Raw genomic sequence first — 18,844 nt, forward strand, 5'->3', positions numbered from 1 at the left:
TCTTGCAAATGAGTGGCTGAAAGATAGCCTTAGCATACTTGTTGTCACTTTGTCAAAGCTTTTTTTGAAAAGATGTTTGCAGGCCTTTTCCACACACCGGTACTTTTTCATTGTTCTTAGTGGCAAGAACAACAGAAATGGAGTAGTAGTATGCCTGAAATAGTTTCAGAAGTCTCCCATTAATAAAATGAAAAGAAAGTTCTTGCCAGGGCTCCATTTCATAGAGCTGTTTATCAGCAGAAAATAATGCTCAACAACTTCTTCTTGGAAGAAATAAGCAGCCAGTCACAAACTGTACATGTGACGTATTTTGGCTGGTAACTTTATTCTTTGTACCAAGTTACATTTCTTTACGTTACGGGAAAGCTTGTTGACTTTCAGCCACTCACTGTAACGTTTTTAATGTAAGTCATCATCATTTTTGTAAGATTGTCATAATTTTGTGAAATGGAAATAAATGTTGTTGAATATATCTGGTAAGCACAATTTTGTTGTGTTTAGCTACTGTTTTGTGCTTACACACAGCTTTATGAAATCAAGCCCTTGTTTTAATGGAAGGATTTTTCAACCCCCCAAAAATTGTTCCAGGTATTGGAAGAGTTTGTGGTAACCGTAACCTTGAGCTTGGTGGTTACTGCTTGGGATCCGTAGACAGCCAGGATCAGCTGGCATGCGACCAGATATTCAGTGTGGGCAGTGGGCCGCTGATTGTCAACTCAGCCGATCAGCAGAATGTGCTTTGGGATAATAGGAATACACTTCAGATCCAGAGTCAACACAGGTATGGTTCTAATCCCACCCAAGTAATGCCTGTGTGATTTTTTTCACAGAGCAGGGGAAAGTACTGAGTATACAGTGCTAAAACACATAGGTGTATAGACCCCTTGCTAACGCGCAGTGTACTATACCATCTCAGTGCTTATCCTGGGTGTCATTTTGGGGGTCAAAATTTTATACAAACATGCACAGAAGAGAGTTGACACCCAAAATTACGCGCATTGTTCGGAGGCCCCTTTTTTGTGTGTGTAAGAAATCAATAGCTCCCCCTTGCATAATGCAAAACGCTACATGTTGATGTCCTGCGCACGTTTTTACGCACAGAGAACAGCTATTGTCCAATGATCTGCCTTCTTTTTGAGTGTGACGTCATATGCAATGGGTCTATATGGGTAAAACCAAAATTAATATTCTTTATCCTGATGCAAATTTCCATCTATTAAATGTGGTATCATTTTGTTGCTTGATATTTTTCTTTTACAGTGCTTGAAATTCTTTTCAAATGTCACTGTCAACACAATTATTGTTATGGTTGCGATAATGTAGAAATATTCATAGAATCTTGGGTTCAAATTATTTTCTTTTGTTAAATCTTTAACTTGGATTTATTTGCTTTTTATGCAATTAAAGTGGAGACCCTGTTCCGCCCTATTGTTCTTACAATTGGAGTTCTATCACTGTATCCTTTTAGAAGTCTGTGTTTTTATGGTCAAAGGAAAAACTGTAAACGATATGGGCATTTAACTTTTGGTAAAACAGAACAATAAACCTGGCTTTTTTCTTTTGATTTGCCGTTTTGATGCTTATGAAATGCTTCATTCATAAAACTAACTAACATTGTCATCAATGTGACAAGAGGTCAGTTGTAAAGGTGTTTTTTCTTTCATGATCCCTTTTTTGCGATTCCTTTTTTACATCCATCTTTCATCTTCCTGCTTCCTCACCTCTTCAATTTTGTTAGCATGCAATCAAGAAAGTTTTCAATAAGATTTTAAAATCACAAACACAAAAGGTAATACAGATCATTTCGGCTGGTAAGCAGTTTGCAAAAGTTAGTTGTTCTCTTTTTCTTAAAGTCAGACAATTCAACCAATAAGAGAACGGTTGTCAAGTCGCAAGTCATAATGAACTCTCCACTCTCTCTATCAAGGTACCTGATTGGTCTAAGTCTACGTCTCACCCAAGGCAGTACCATATATGAATGGGTCGATGGCACGCCCCTCACATTCCATAAATTCAGATGGCCTCTTGATAATTACAACCATACGTTTGATTACTGCGTTTCCATGGATATGGAGGATCTGTTTTACTGGAGGGAGGATGAGTGTAACTCGGAGCTTGTCAGGAGGGCACAGATTTGCCAAATCGGTGAATATTTTCATGAAGTTTTTTAGTTTCTGAACTTATTTTTGACAACCTGTTGCACATAGCCTGTTGATATGAGGTAATTAGGTCGATTACACAATAATAATACTAACAATAATAACAACTGTATTATAGTGCATAACACCTTCGGAAGAAAGTCTCAAGTGATAAAACAAAAAGAAAATTCCATTGACGATGAATTGAAAAGAGATGTTCTGAAAAGAGTCTTGGATGGTGGTAGCTTGTTCCATTTATGAGGTCCTGCAAACTGAAAAAATCACATTGATACGTTTTGTGGTGAGCAATAGTTGGAATAACAATAGTGTCTTTGTTTGCTGAACGAAAGTTTCTTGCATGTACGCGTGGGCAGATTTTTAAAGAAAAATGGAGCACTTCCATGATAGCATTGCAATACTTGGAGGAGAATCTTAAAGATAATCGTCTCCTGACGATGACTATAGCAAGCTAGTCGAAACGTTGAGACCAATTCAGAACTGACTCAACGGCAGTACTGTTAATTACGATCCTATAAGCTAAAGTAGTAGTCCAGTCTATACCATTCACCCTGGTAATAGTTAAAAAGCAGGACAGTCTTTTCAGAACTGAGAAGTCTCCTGAACCTCCGATTATCTACTCCCCGGCAGTAGAATAAAGCAAGACAGTTCTCTAAGAACAAACTCTACCTGGCAAGTAGATACACACATGGTGTTACCGCAAACCAAATATACATGGACACCTCACCATGCAATGCCTCAAATTATTGAACAACTGGAATGGTTGGTTCATGTTTTTTTTAAACGGGTAATTAAGAGACAGGCCGCTAAGCTAGTTTTAAATACTATGGAGTTTTGGAGGACGCATGAATGAAGGGAACACAATACAGTGAGCCCTTTACGCGTTGCCCAGGAGACCTGTTTCGTTGAGTATCTTGGGAAAAGCTTGAGAATGAGAAGTGTGTTTGATCACCATGCTGCTGGGCTTGGTCCGTTTGTTTATTCACAGTGACAAGCAATATCAAAGAAAAACTTCTTTACTTTATTTTACTCAGAGGAACTTTAGAACTCTTGCTATCTAGGTCTGCTTCTTGTTCTCTTCTTCTATACCATGCAAACCTTCAAGTTGTTCAACTACAAAATATTTAAGGCAGTGGACACTTTTGGTAATTACTCAAGATAATTATTAGCATAAAACCTTACTTGGTTGTGAGTAATGGGGAGATATTGATGGTTTAAAACATTGTGAGAAACGGCTCCCTCTGAAGTAACAAGGTCTGAATATCAAGCATATAAAAGCACACAACTTCGTGTGACAAGGGTGTTTTTTCTTTTTATATTCTCTCACAACTTTGACGACCAACTGAGTTAAAATTTTCACAGGTTTGTTATTTTGTGCATATGTTGACATACACCAAGTGAGAATACTGGTCTTTGACGGTTACCAATAGTGTCCAGTGTCTTTAAATAATCTTTACAAATTTCAACTTTCCTCTTCTTTTTGTTCAGATATTGATGAGTGTATAACGACCCATCATGGCTGTTCCCATTACTGTACCAACACCCCAGGGTCATACTTCTGTAGTTGCCCACAGGGTTATCAGCTGAATCAAACAGACCTGAAAACATGTATAGGTAAGAGATATTTTTGTCTTTATTTATTCCTCCCTGACGTCCTGCTCATAAAAAGGGTAGGGTTCACATCGTTGGCTCGAAAAGTTTTCAGATATCCGCTTTTTTATTGATCAGGACAATTTTTTATTTCAATTTTCAATTTGTTTTTATTTATTTTAAATTATGTATTCCCTTATGTAAGCTTGGCATGCCCTATATAAGCTTGACACAAATAATGTACAACTACAAGTACGTGGGATTAGCCTAGTAACTGTAGTACAACTACAAGTACGTGGGATTAGCCTAGTAACTGTAGTATAACTACAAGTACGGGGGATTAGCCTAGTAACTGTAGTATATAACTACAAGTACGTGGGATTAGCCTAGTAACTGTAGTATAACTACAAGTACGTGGGATTAGCCTAGTAACTGTAGTATAACTACAAGTACGTGGGATTAGCCTAGTAACTGTAGTATAACTACAAGTACGTGGGATTAGCCTAGTAACTGTAGTACAACTACAAGTACGTGGGATTAGCCTAGTAACTGTAGTATAACTACAAGTACGTGGGATTAGCCTAGTAACTGTAGTACCCTTACAAAAAAACTATAGAAATTCTATACAAATTTCTATAGAAAAGGGTATAGAACCCTTGTAAATAATTTCTATAAAATTTCTATACAGAATATATACAATATCTATACACATATCTATACAAAATCTATACAATTTCTATACAATTTCTATACAATTTCTAAAGAAATTCTATACAACCTATAGAGTTTCTTTAGAAAATTGGGCCACTTTTCTATACAATTTCTATAGACATCTATAGCAACCTCTATAGAATGTTTAATAGAAATGTATATAGATATATATAGAGTTTTATAGGGCAGTGGGGGTGGGGGAGATAACAACTCAGTCTATTTTTCGTGTTATGCTGAATGATTAGAAAATGGGAAAGCAATAGGCATCTTGAATTACACAATTACAAATTAAAACGCATCTAACGTTTATTTTAGTCAATTCGCTCAGTTAGCAGCTTGGGTTTTCAAAAATCAGTACAAAATCTATTAAAGAAGACTCTCTCTTTAGAGAAATTCAGCGCTTTGTAGAATTCTATAGGACATTTTCTTTACTGCAATATAGCACTACAGAGAATTCTATAGAACATTAATGTCTTTACTGCAATAGCACTACAGAGAATTCTATAGAAAATTTTCTTTACTGCAATATCACTACAGAGAATTCTATAGAAAATTTTCTTTACTGCAATAGCACTACAGAGAATTCTACAGAACATTTTCTTTACTGCAATATCACTACAGAGAATTCTATGGAGAATTTTCTCTATAGAGATTTTGCCTTCACATTTCTATAGACATCTATAGAAAATAATTATTCTATAGATTTATTTTTGCCTTTCTATAGATTTTCAGGATTTCTATAGAGCTCTATAGAGCTCTATAGACCCTTCTATAGAGTTCTATAGAACTTTTTTGTAAGGGTATAACTACAAGTACGTGGGATTAGCCTAGTAACTGTAGTATAACTACAAGTACGTGGGATTAGCCTAGTAACTGTAGTACAACTACAAGTACGTGGGATTAGCCTAGTAACTGTAGTATAACTACAAGTACGTGGGATTAGCCTAGTAACTGTAGTATAACTACAAGGTGGGATTAGCCTAGTAACTGTAGTATAACTACAAGTACGTGGGATTAGCCTAGTAACTGTAGTATAACTACAAGTACGTGGGATTAGCCTAGTAACTGTAGTATAACTACAAGTACGTGGGATTAGCCTAGTAACTGTAGTATAACTACAAGTACGTGGGATTAGCCTAGTAACTGTAGTATAACTACAAGTACGTGGGATTAGCCTAGTAACTGTAGTATAACTACAAGTACGTGGGATTAGCCTAGTAACTGTAGTATAACTACAAGGTGGGATTAGCCTAGTAACTGTAGTATAACTACAAGTACGTGGGATTAGCCTAGTAACTGTAGTATAACTACAAGTACGTGGGATTAGCCTAGTAACTGTAGTATAACTACAAGTACGTGGGATTAGCCTAGTAACTGTAGTATAACTACAAGTACGTGGGATTAGCCTAGTAACTGTAGTATAACTACAAGTACGTGGGATTAGCCTAGTAACTGTAGTATAACTACAAGTACGTGGGATTAGCCTAGTAACTGTAGTATTTCAGCTCTTTTTGAAGGGTCCATTACAGGCCTGAGTCATACTTTTTAGCTTGAAAAACAGGAAATGATTATGTGATGCTGTGAAACAAAATGAGTTACTTGTCGAATCAGGATGTTTGTTGTTTGTTTGTCCATTTAAAAAAAGCATATTCCTTGCAAACCCCATGTGGATACCACTTCTTGGTTCAAAAGTTGTAAAAGTAAAGAAACACCGAGAGATGATAGAGAATGAAACTTAAATTTCACCCATATTGGCCAAACAGTTTCTTGCCGTTCTCCATAACAAACTATGCATTTAGCTTGATTGCATCACAAATTTTCTTCTAGTGAAGCTAAGGATATCTTGAGTTGTTTTTAAAGACAGCACAAAAGGATTTTCATATTCAAACTTTTCAGCGTGGGAAGGTTTTATTATTTAAGATAACCAGATGGTTTTGTTTTCGTTTGAGGGGGGCAAGCGTGAACAAATACATAACTTAGACAACATTTTTGCTTCAACATTTTTTGCTAGGCAAAAACTAAGCAGGAAGCCTTTCAAAGACAGTAAGTGTGGTTTTGTATAGACTGTGCAAGTCTCGCACATGTCTCGCGCATATTTGAACTTCCGGGACCATTGTGGTCCCAACCTTATGGAGTTTTACGTTATGGAGATTTTGTTTCGTCCATTACTTTAGTTTAATGTAGTATATGACCATAAAAATTACATTGTTGTTGAAAATTGTAATACTAATTAACAACATATATAAAAGTACAAATAAATTCAACAAAATAACAAAGAAAAACCGTTATGAAAACTTGACCTCAGGTCAAGTTACTTGAAACAAATTAAGAATTTTTTCCCATCTCCGATCCAGAAACATTTGTTATGTTAAGCGTCAGCTTCCTCTTTAAACTGCGTCACGCATTAATGTCACGCCCTTGCGAACATTGTGCGTCCGTGTAAAACCCAGCTTTTGATAATTTCAAAATCGGGCGTAGATTGGCGACAGGGGTTTCAAACAATTTAAGATCAAAATAAACATTGATCCTTGTCCCAAAGTTTTTCTTTTGTCTATACGTTAACTATAACCGATTAATTGCATAAAAGTTTTAAAAGCTAAAACTAAACTAAGCAATCTCTAATGAGTATTTTTGTTGTTTGAATTCGGTGTTTAGAATGTTTGAAAGCAAAGATTTGATTTGTAAAAAAGCAAGTTTTCGTTTGTGGAGTTTTCTCGCACCGTTGCGCGCGAGTTGGCTGGTAACCTTATACTCTGGTAAGCAATGTGCCTACTTACTATTGCCTTTAATCTTAAAGTTAAACCTGCTTTCCAAAGTCTACAAATTGAGACTCAACAGAGCCTGTGTATACAAATAATAATGCTGCCCTTAAACATGTAAAAGGTAACAATGATCTCGTTGCTCAAAACATCAATTTTTTGGGGGGTAAATTTCATTCTGCAAAGGTTGAAGTGGTTTGATTCCGACTGGATTCTCCATGGCTCAGATAGTGAAGAGGGCCATTAAACTGCTGGTTGTCCCTTATGTTAGAAAAATAGCACAAAACACACAGACGAATTTGGTTGCAAGTAAATTGTTTCCCGTCATTTACAATTTAGAGTAATTAACTTTTGAAGATATTTGCCAATCTCAGGAGCATAATCAGACGTCCATCTATTTTGAAGGAGGCTTAGAAAGTATGAGAGGATCACAAAGTTACCCATTGTCCCTGATTGAAAAAACAGTTAGCACAATATACAGAAATTTGATTGCAAGTAATTTGTTTCCCTTCATTCACAATTTGTAGTCATTCATTTTTCAAGATGTTTGCCAATATGAGGAGTTTAATCAGACGTCCATCTATTTTGAGGGAGGATCAGAAAATATGCTTTCAGTAAAGAAGTCACAAATTACCCATTGTCCCTGATTTTACAAAACGAATAGCACAATATACAGAAATTTGATTGCAGGTAATTTGTTTCCCTTCATTTACAATTTGGAGTCCTTCATTTTTCAAGATATTTGCCAATCTCAGGAGCGTAATCAGACGTCCAACTATTTTGAGGGAGGATCAGAAAATATGCTTTCAGTAAAGAAGTCACAAATTACCCATTGTCCCTGATTTTACAAAACGAATAGCACAATATACAGAAATTTGATTGCAGGTAATTTGTTTCCCTTCATTCACAATTTGGAGTCCTTCATTTTTCAAGATATTTGCCAATCTCAGGAGCGTAATCAGACGTCCAACTATTTTGAGGGAGGTGGACACAGCTGCTACAGTATCTCAGACCACAATGCTAACTGGACTGAGGCCATTGATGTGTGTCAAGAAACCGACAGTCATCTACTCTATGCTCATCAGAGCACCTTGCTGCTGGTAAGAAGAAAAAAAACCATTTCTGAAGCGATCAAGCTAAATGGGTTGTTTGTTGAAAACAGACTTCTGGGCTGAAGTTTTCAACAAATCTTTTTTTATTTTTTTATTCAAGTTTTGAACCAAAGGTGGTATCAACATACATGTAGGGCTTCAACATAATATAGCATAAGTGATGTTTTTTTTTTAAAAACAAATTCTTAAATGATCTGGGTTGGCAAGTGAATCATTTTGCTTTTATGAAGGTGCTGGGTCTGTTTTTTTCTTGGCCGATTCAACCCAGAAAATAATATTAAAACTTTATATATATATATCAAATAATAAACCACAAGGGAAACTGCCTGGGAACATTTTTTTTTAAATGATTTTGGATTGAACAAAGAAAATTGACTAGAGCGAGATTTGAACCAAATGACCTCCGGTTTAACGTGCCGGCGCTCTACCAACTGAGCTATCTAGCCCTATGTTGGTGGTCTCCCAATTTTGTCAATATCTTTGTTCGGGGGTGCCTGTCAGAAGCCATTAAACCGCAAACTGCCGTGTAGCCAGGGATCACACCCGGGTAACGATACAACCTGGGAAGCGGCAGACAGGGGATCACCTTAAGGGGATGCGACTTTTTTATATCAGATATCAAATAATAAACCACAAGGGAAACTGACTGGAAACATTTTTTTTTTAAATGATTTTGGATTGAACAAAGAAAATTGACTAGAGCGGGATTTGAACCAACGACCTCCGGTTTAACGTGCCGGCGCTCTACCAACTGAGCTATCTAGCCCTATGTTGGTGGTCTCCCAATTTTGTCAATATCTTTGTTCGGGGGTGCCTGTCAGAAGCCATTAAACCGCAAACTGCCGTGTAGCCAGGGATCACACCCGGGTAACGATACAACCTGGGAAGCGGCAGACAGGGGATCACCTTAAGGGGATGCGACTTTTTTATATCAGATATCAAATAATAAACCACAAGGGAAACTGACTGGGAACATTTTTTTTAAATGATTTTAATATATATATATATATATATATATAGTTATCAAATAATAAACCACAGGGGAAACTGACTGGGAACATTTTGTTTTAAATGATTTTGGATTGAACAAAGAAAATTGACTAGAGCGGGATTTGAACCAACGACCTCCGGTTTAACGTGCCGGCGCTCTACCAACTGAGCTATCTAGCCCTATGTTGGTGGTCTCCCAATTTTGTCAATATCTTTGTTCGGGGGTGCCTGTCAGAAGCCATTAAACCGCAAACTGCCGTGTAGCCAGGGATCACACCCGGGTAACGATACAACCTGGGAAGCGGCAGACAGGGGATCACCTTAAGGGGATGCGACTTTTTTATATCAGATATCAAATAATAAACCACAGGGGAAACTGACTGGGAACATTTTGTTTTAAATGATTTTGGATTGAACAAAGAAAATTGACTAGAGCGGGATTTGAACCAACGACCTCCGGTTTAACGTGCCGGCGCTCTACCAACTGAGCTATCTAGCCCTATGTTGGTGGTCTCCCAATTTTGTCAATATCTTTGTTCGGGGGTGCCTGTCAGAAGCCATTAAACCGCAAACTGCCGTGTAGCCAGGGATCACACCCGGGTAACGATACAACCTGGGAAGCGGCAGACAGGGGATCACCTTAAGGGGATGCGACTTTTTTATATCAGATATCAAATAATAAACCACAGGGGAAACTGACTGGGAACATTTTGTTTTAAATGATTTTGGATTGAACAAAGAAAATTGACTAGAGCGGGATTTGAACCAACGACCTCCGGTTTAACGTGCCGGCGCTCTACCAACTGAGCTATCTAGCCCTATGTTGGTGGTCTCCCAATTTTGTCAATATCTTTGTTCGGGGGTGCCTGTCAGAAGCCATTAAACCGCAAACTGCCGTGTAGCCAGGGATCACACCCGGGTAACGATACAACCTGGGAAGCGGCAGACAGGGGATCACCTTAAGGGGATGCGACTTTTTTATATCAGATATCAAATAATAAACCACAGGGGAAACTGACTGGGAACATTTTGTTTTAAATGATTTTGGATTGAACAAAGAAAATTGACTAGAGCGGGATTTGAACCAACGACCTCCGGTTTAACGTGCCGGCGCTCTACCAACTGAGCTATCTAGCCCTATGTTGGTGGTCTCCCAATTTTGTCAATATCTTTGTTCGGGGGTGCCTGTCAGAAGCCATTAAACCGCAAACTGCCGTGTAGCCAGGGATCACACCCGGGTAACGATACAACCTGGGAAGCGGCAGACAGGGGATCACCTTAAGGGGATGCGACTTTTTTATATCAGATATCAAATAATAAACCACAGGGGAAACTGACTGGGAACATTTTGTTTTAAATGATTTTGGATTGAACAAAGAAAATTGACTAGAGCGGGATTTGAACCAACGACCTCCGGTTTAACGTGCCGGCGCTCTACCAACTGAGCTATCTAGCCCTATGTTGGTGGTCTCCCAATTTTGTCAATATCTTTGTTCGGGGGTGCCTGTCAGAAGCCATTAAACCGCAAACTGCCGTGTAGCCAGGGATCACACCCGGGTAACGATACAACCTGGGAAGCGGCAGACAGGGGATCACCTTAAGGGGATGCGACTTTTTTATATCAGATATCAAATAATAAACCACAGGGGAAACTGACTGGGAACATTTTGTTTTAAATGATTTTGGATTGAACAAAGAAAATTGACTAGAGCGGGATTTGAACCAACGACCTCCGGTTTAACGTGCCGGCGCTCTACCAACTGAGCTATCTACCAACTGAGCTATCTATATATATATATATATATATTATGAATAGGGTAGATAGCCTTAGCTTTCGATCCAATCCGGACCTTCTTCAGAGGCATAAAACAAGTACAAACAAATACATATCCATTTATAGAAAAAGAGGGGGGGGGGAAAGGGATTAAGGAAAGGATCCAGAAAGAAGCGGGAAAATAACAGCCAATCAAAGTTTCTATTTCAGAAGCAATAATGGTGGCTATGAACCAATGGGAGTGAAGTGGTGAGGACATGTATTTTCAATAAAGATCTCGACTCTGAACCCCTTTTCCCAGTTTCATTCTCTCACATCTCTTGTTTTGTCTACTTTCACAAGTTTTGAACCAAAGGTTGATACCATTTTCTATATATATATATTTTTTTTAGATTCAAGAAAATTGAAGCTTAAAATCAAGGGTTTTGCATCACAAAATCCACCTAAGATGAGAAGTAGTTAATTTAAAACTCAAAATGAATTTTCAGTGGCAGATGTGGATGATGGCCATGCCTACATCCTTATGATCGATCTGTAAAGGGTGTAACTATATGTCTCAGCCCCAGAATTAGGTGGAAACGTGCCCCTGGTTGCGGGTTGTCTGTTAGCCCAAAACAGTGAGCCATCGCCTTGAAGTATCCATGCGTGGTCTTGTGATGTCAGGCAATCTTTCATAAAAAATAAAAAATAAATAAAAAATAAATTTATTTATTTTGAATTACTAGCAAAATTTTACGACTATCGATTAAAAATCTTTGAAATTTTGTTACTTTATTTGAACTTGGTTTTCCAGTCCAGTACAAATCAGACAGGACCGATGTCCTGGGTTCAAGCTGATGCCAATGAAACCACAGTAGACTCCTGTCTCGTTGTTGTCAAGAATGGCAGTGGTGTTGTCAAGGCCGAGGAAGCCGTTTGCTCGGAGGAACTTCCATTTATCTGTCAAAGAGGTGAGTCATAGGGTACGTTCAGACGTGGGGTTAAACTAGTCCTTAATCCGAGCACCGCGGGTGTCCAAAAGATAAACATGACTTAGTCCAAAATTGGCTTGCGTTCACACAGTGAGTTTATTCTGGTCAAGCGGACTAAACTAGCCCACGATGTTGATTATTGGGTCATGCATCGGCGAACCTTACCATTGCTGGTTCCGGTTTGTTACATTGTCCATGCGTTTTCCACAGGGTTTCGATCCGCTATCGTTTCTACGAACCTCATGGTCATTATGTATTCCATCATTAAAGACGGCAAAATCACTTCATATCCTTGCTTGGCCCCAGCACAAACGCAATTATATTGTGCCCGCTGAAGTTTCCGTTCCGCACTGCCCTCGATGAACGAAACATTTACACGTTGTTGTTGAAAGCTTCAAATTATTTTCGAGTGTGAACTTTTGTAAATATATCACAACTTGGTCATTAAGAAGTCGTAGCCTACACACATTCTCATGTTACGTTAAACATTGTTTTTCAATTCAACATTAGTCTGCTACTCTTATAACTGTTACGTAAAGTTGTTGAGGGCAGGAACCAGATACAACCTAGTTTTCGAACCCAAACTTTGGTCTTAATTGTCGATCCCGTGTGTGTAGCTTCGCTGTGATTAGATGCCACTTTCTTCAAAGCAAAACCCGTTCGTTATCATAAAGTAGCGTTGCACACAGAAGAAGTGAATTTAAAAACTAAATAGTGCTACTAAAAATGAGAACTTGTTTTCGTGCGACGTCCATTTCAAACATTTTCGGCGAAGGGGAATACCGGGGCCCCAACACTTAATGGTAACATAAAGGGAAGGCAGCGGAGAGACGCAAGGAGATATTATATAGCTCCATGGATTCATGAAGACACCACCCAATACTCGCTGCCGATCCATCCATACACGTGGAATGACGTCACCTTTGTTGCCGCGGTCATTTGGGCTAAAATAGACCGGAAGTAGCAGGTCAGTTGCGTTCCAACGATGGTTTACTGGGCCTCGCAGCGGGGGGTTGGTCGTAAAACCTGGGCTAAGTTAGTCTAGTCCACCAATTTTTTTGGTTTAGTTTAGCCCAGCTCAGTGGGTCAAATTAACCCTCGCGGACCAGAATATTGCGTTCACACGCAGGGTTAGTTTAGCACTTTTGGATTAAGGACTAGTTTAACCCCACGTCTGAACGTACCCTTTAGAAAGAAATGCTCATAAAAATTGCCTAAGAGTAAACAAGTTTTTATTTTTGGTTTCAAAGAAGTGCAAAGGAGGGGATAGTTGTCTCTATTTGTTCATATTTTTATTTGTCATGTCCGCCATATTGGGAGTCATATTGTCGTACCAGGGGCCATTCAGAATAGCCAATGTTCAAATACTTGCCTTTTCTTTTCGTTGTGGATTGTTTGGTCAAAAAAAATAAATTAAAATCGTTTTTCTTTAAAAGCAGTGGACACTATTGGTAATTGTCAAAGACTAGCCTTCACAGTTGGTGTATCTCAACATACGCATAAAATAACAAACCTGTGAAAATTTGAGCTCAATTGGTCATCGAACTTGCGAGACAATAATGAAAGAAAAAACACCATTGTCACACGAAGTTGTGTGCCTTTAGATGGTTGATTTTGAGACCTCAAGTCCAAAATCTGAGGTCTCAAAATCAAATTCGTGGAAAATTATTTCTTTCTTGAAAACTATGGCACTTCAGAGGGAGCTGTTTCTCACAATGTTTTACACCATCAACCTCTACCCATTACTCGTTACCTAGTAAGGTTTTATGCTAATAATTATTTTGAGTAATTACCAATAGTGTCCACTGCCTTTAAGAAAATAAATTAACAAGCAAAAAAAAAGAAAAAGAAAAATACCCAGCTGGCCAAGAAAGTCCTCAAATGTGATTGTACTACCAAGTTGTTGTTTATTTCAGAATGAGCCATTGAAAACTACTGATTTTGGAAACCTTTCTGAAATAGTTGGTTCATTTAAGGCAGCAGTTTGTTCTTCAGTGTATGGACTGAACAAGCCATTCAATATTTAAAAAGCACCATTTGGGGAGGGTAGGTGTGTCAAAACAATAAAAACTAATTCACATTGACTGTTCTGAATGGCCTCTATGCATTTAAACGCCACGTTACCTTAAATGTGCACTTCACTCTGGGGACATTAACTCCCAAAAGGCACCACCAAAGTTGAATTGTTATGATCTGTATGAAAGTTTGCTACTTATTTTCTTGTTTGTCTTCCATAGAGTATGCCGATGTAAAGTGTAATAGTCTATGGGCAGCTAATAGAAGCCGTGTAGACACTGATCATAAGGAGGGTGTGATCCAATCATTAAGCTATGGACCATGGTATGATGCCGGCTCTACGTGTACAGTTCATATACAAGGCCCTGATGTCTATAAAGTCAGGTACTTTCAAATTTATTGTTGTGCTCTTTGGATCAGCTGGAGAGGAGAGCCTTTAGACAGGAACTGTGTTTCTTTTAGGCAATCTTTCGGGCTCCAGCTGTTTCTTTTCCCCTTCCTCTGCATTTAAATTGCTCATTGCTGTATCTTTTAATGGTTTTACTTATGTCCATTATTGTTCTTTTTATCTACCCGAGAAATGAAATAAATATGAATAAACATAGTAAGTATAAAATTGCAATCAATTTATTAAGGGACATGTTGCATTTGGATTGGGCAATTAATATGGTTCGTAAAATGTTATAAAATAGAACATCATGATTTAGACAAAGATCTCAATCTTGTGGTTTTCTGTTTACTTAGTGATTTAACACAATGTACCATTTTCTATAACCACATTTTTTGCTCCACAAACTTACGGACCATGGTAGTTCATAAAGTAAAAGAAGATTCTTTTTGAAGGATGTTTATGATGCTTTCAACTACTTACCAGCGATATTCATAACAAACAATGAGAAGTACACCTGTACAGCCCAAGTAAAGTGAATATTCCCTAAAGAATACACAATCTGAGAAGGAGGTCCGCTGGATGGGCTTCTCAGATTCAAATTTCATGGCATAAAAACTATTATCTTTTTATGGAACTTCAATACTTTGTTAGGCATGAAGGCTCCGATAAAACCAAAGTTTTTATTGTCGTTAAATAAAGAGTGATTTATACCTTCTCGTTACTATAGAATTGTTATCTTAAGAATGGTCCTGAGGAAGGTGACGCCAGGGAACAGTCAAATCTCCCGTTGTGTGGACCAGCTTGAAGTCATTGATGACATTCCAAATTTTGGGCATGTCATAAGAGGGCAGTATTGCGGGATGCTGAGCGATGTTGAGGTCGTGACCAAGTCGAGCAATGTTGACGTGGTGTTTACCATAGGTCAGCTGAGCGCTGACATGCCTAGGCAGTTGGGTTTCACCGCCAGCTTCAAGTTGATAAGTACGTCTGATCAGAATATTTTTTTTAGTGGCGAAGTGAGCTAGCATACTGTTCATGCTTAGACAGCATTTAAGGCATAGATTATGTTCTTTTCAAATGAATAAAAATGGACTGAGTTGTCAATCGATCCCAATTTAAGTTAAGAAATAACCCAGAACAAAAAATGTAATTAAAATTAAAAAATATCAATCAAAAATAGTCTTTAAAAAAATCTGCATTACTGTAGAAAAACACTGATACATTCAGGCATGATGATATTCCTCCTATACTTAAGTCTGATTTTAAGTTTTTCTTGCCTTTGGAAAAAATCAGAAATATTTTGATTATATAGCCCAAAAAGCCTTTATAATCGATGAATATTCCTACTTTTTTTCAAGGATTGTTAAGTAACATCTGAGTATCCCAATTACCTTAAATCTCATCTCTCTAATCCAATCTCACCTTTACCCCCTCCCGTAAATAACCACAGATTGCAGTGAGGAAGAGTGCAGCTCAGATTGTGGGGCTAACTCCACCATGCTAACCTCCCCAGAGGGCACCCTGGCCACCAAGGGCTTCCCCGCTCGCCTTCCACCGTTCAGCACCTGCATTTGGCACATCAAGGTCTCAAGAGGGAGCTTCGTCCAGCTCGCCTTCCCCGATTTCAGGGTCACGAGAGACACCGGAACCCAGGAGTGCGTTGATTCCGTTCTCGTAACAACTTTTGAAGAATTGAGAGTGATTGAAAGAGGTTCTGGCGAGAGGATTTGTGGAATCCCGCCTCCGGTTATCTTATCGGAGTCTGAAGAGTTGTTGATTGTTTACAGGACGGGGCTGGACGTCCTGTCAGAGGGTTTTAGGGCGGTGTACTCCTCTACAAGTAAGTCCAAATGTGAAACGGAATTCCCTGGATGTTCTTCAAGGCAGTGGACACTATTGGTAGTTACTCTAAATAATTATTAGCATAAAACCTTACTTGGTGACGAGTGGTAATGGGGAGAGGTTGATAGTATAAAACATTGTGAGAAACGGCTCCCTCTGAAGTGACCTAGTTTTCGAGAAAGAAGTATTTCCACGAGTTTGATTTCGAGACCTCAAGTTTAGAACTTGGGGTCTCGATATCAAGCATCTGAAAGCACACAACTTCATGTGACAAGGGTGTTTTTTTATTTCATTCATATCTCGCAACTTCGACGACCAATTTAGCTCAAATTTTCGCAGATTTGTTATTTTATGCATATGTTGAGATACACCAAGTGAGAAGACTGGTCTTTGACAATTGCCAGTAGTGTCCAGTGTGTTTAAATGCCATCGCTAACTTCTTAATATTTTAATTAGCTCTGCCTTGCTGTGGTTTGACAAATGGCCAAAGACATGTTTTGTCAGAGATTTTTTTGCGGTTCATTTAATTTATCTTAAAACCATAAAACACTTTGGTTCTTATTAATTCAATCAGTTCTTTCTGGTAAGGTTTGGACTTCTATAAAGGCCACAGATGTGATTTGTAACAGATTTTTAGGGTTTTGTATATTTATCTTCAAACCATAGATGACTTTCCTTCTTATAAATTCAATAGCTCTGCCTGGTTGTGGTGTGGGTCTCCATATGACCGAGGAGGCCCTGCTGTGCCACTTCCCTGCAGCCGTCCTCGCCTCCATCAACCACCCAAGACCCTACCTGCCCAACACCCGCTACTCATGGACTATCCTCACCGCCAGCTCCACCTACGTACAACTCACTTTTCAAACCATCGACCTTCCATCCTCGCACAGTACCTGTGACCAGGACCACATTAACGTCTACGACGGTGCCGGTAACACTGACGAGGAGCTCGGTGAATTTTGTAGCTCCAGGAAGCCGTCCGGGCCAGTATTGGCCAGCATGAATCGAATGTTTCTGACCTTTGAAACTCACGAGGAGTCAGGGGGGACTGGGTTTATGGCCAACTATCACGCGGTCAACTTCCAGCCGAAGGTTTCGTTGAGAAGTCCATATGATGATGGTAAGGACCTCCTTTTGTGATTTTTGCTCCAGAAAAAAAAGGGCTTATTTTCTATCATAATTAGACCACTCTACCTTTGATTTGCCGAAATATATCTTATTTTATATTGGCAACTTCCTTCCTGATAAATAACATCAAAAAGAGGTTAAAGTTAGCATTGAAAGAAAAATGTGGTTATGTATTTTCAATAAACAACTCGACTTTACAGACCAGTCTTCTCACTTGGTGTATCTCATAAAATAACAAACCTGTGAAAATTTGAGCTCAATTGGTCGTCGAAGTTTCAAGATAATAATGAAGGAAAAAACACCCTTTTTTAATTGTCACACGAAGTTGTGTGTTTCAGATGCTTGATTTCGAGAACTCAAATTCTAAATTTGAGGTCTCGAAATCAAATTTGTGGAAACTTACTTCTTTCTCGAAAACTACGTTACTTCAGAGGGAGCCATTTCTAATAATGTTTTATACTACATGTATCAACAGCTCCATGTTACTCGTTACCAAGTGAGGTTTTATGTTGATATTTATTTATTTTGAGTAATTACCAATAGTGTCCCCCTTTTCTCAGTATTATTTTCTCTTGTACATGTTTCTTGGTGTTTGTTTTTTTAGGCAAAGGTGGCATCAACATGGGGTTTTAACAGCATTAAAGATTATGCTATTTTCAAAAGTACAAATTTGGTTTGAAAAATGACCTGGGTCGAGAATTGACTTGTTGTGCCTGCTCACATCACATTTATTTAATAAAAGAAAACCCAGACTCCTTTCAATATGGCTGCAGAAGCTGAAGACTGTTTTCCAATACTCTGTCCCCCTATTCTTAGAATGCTCATGCCAGGAAGGATGGGCTGAATACTTTGGCAACTGCTATCGTTTTCATAACGACACCGATGCCCTGAGGTGGAAAGACGCAGAAAGGTTGTGTAAAGAGGAGGGCGCCCTCCTGACGAGTATCGCAGACTACGCTGAGATGAACTTCCTTCACTTCATGTTGACGTCTGATTGGTTCACCCAAGAGCGGGCAACATATATAGGTTGGTAATCAGTGGTTGGTAAACGGGGATCCTTTGGTATCAAACTCAAGTTCTGATGGCCAAGTCATCCTCAGAATGTGGGATTAAATCCCGGTCAAGACGTTTTTGTTTTATGAGCAAGTTGCCTAAAGACACTGGACACCTTTGGTAATTGTCAAAGACCAGTATTCTCAAATCTATGAAAAATGTTTATACATGTTTTTGAACGATTCAAATCCACTTCAGACCTCAGACTTGAACCTTGCATGTGGATTGTATTTTTATTTCCTCCCATATTTTTAACTGTGAAGATGTCTACAGGGTCATAGTGCTCAAAAGTAGCTTTTGAGGGGCCCTTTGTAATATATAACCACATCATTTGATTTTTTTTTATTTTAT

The 18,844-nt window shown here is 38.5% G+C and overlaps 1 protein-coding gene across 1 annotated transcript in view; it reads left to right on the forward strand.

The window, feature by feature from the left end:
- Positions 1-18,844, forward strand: part of LOC117307087 — an 89,784-nt gene that overhangs the window by 52,594 nt on the left and 18,346 nt on the right. Inside the window, exons 15-24 of the mRNA XM_033791742.1 lie at positions 589-781; positions 1,928-2,145; positions 3,645-3,770; positions 8,150-8,316; positions 11,886-12,042; positions 14,301-14,463; positions 15,198-15,451; positions 15,921-16,310; positions 17,007-17,432; positions 18,257-18,466. Coding sequence (XP_033647633.1) covers positions 589-781; positions 1,928-2,145; positions 3,645-3,770; positions 8,150-8,316; positions 11,886-12,042; positions 14,301-14,463; positions 15,198-15,451; positions 15,921-16,310; positions 17,007-17,432; positions 18,257-18,466 — 2,304 coding nt within the window. The remainder of the gene's footprint in view (positions 1-588; positions 782-1,927; positions 2,146-3,644; positions 3,771-8,149; positions 8,317-11,885; positions 12,043-14,300; positions 14,464-15,197; positions 15,452-15,920; positions 16,311-17,006; positions 17,433-18,256; positions 18,467-18,844) is intronic.

This window comes from Asterias rubens, chromosome 2, assembly GCF_902459465.1.
Source record: "Asterias rubens chromosome 2, eAstRub1.3, whole genome shotgun sequence".
Taxonomy (NCBI): Eukaryota; Metazoa; Echinodermata; class Asteroidea; order Forcipulatida; family Asteriidae; genus Asterias; species Asterias rubens.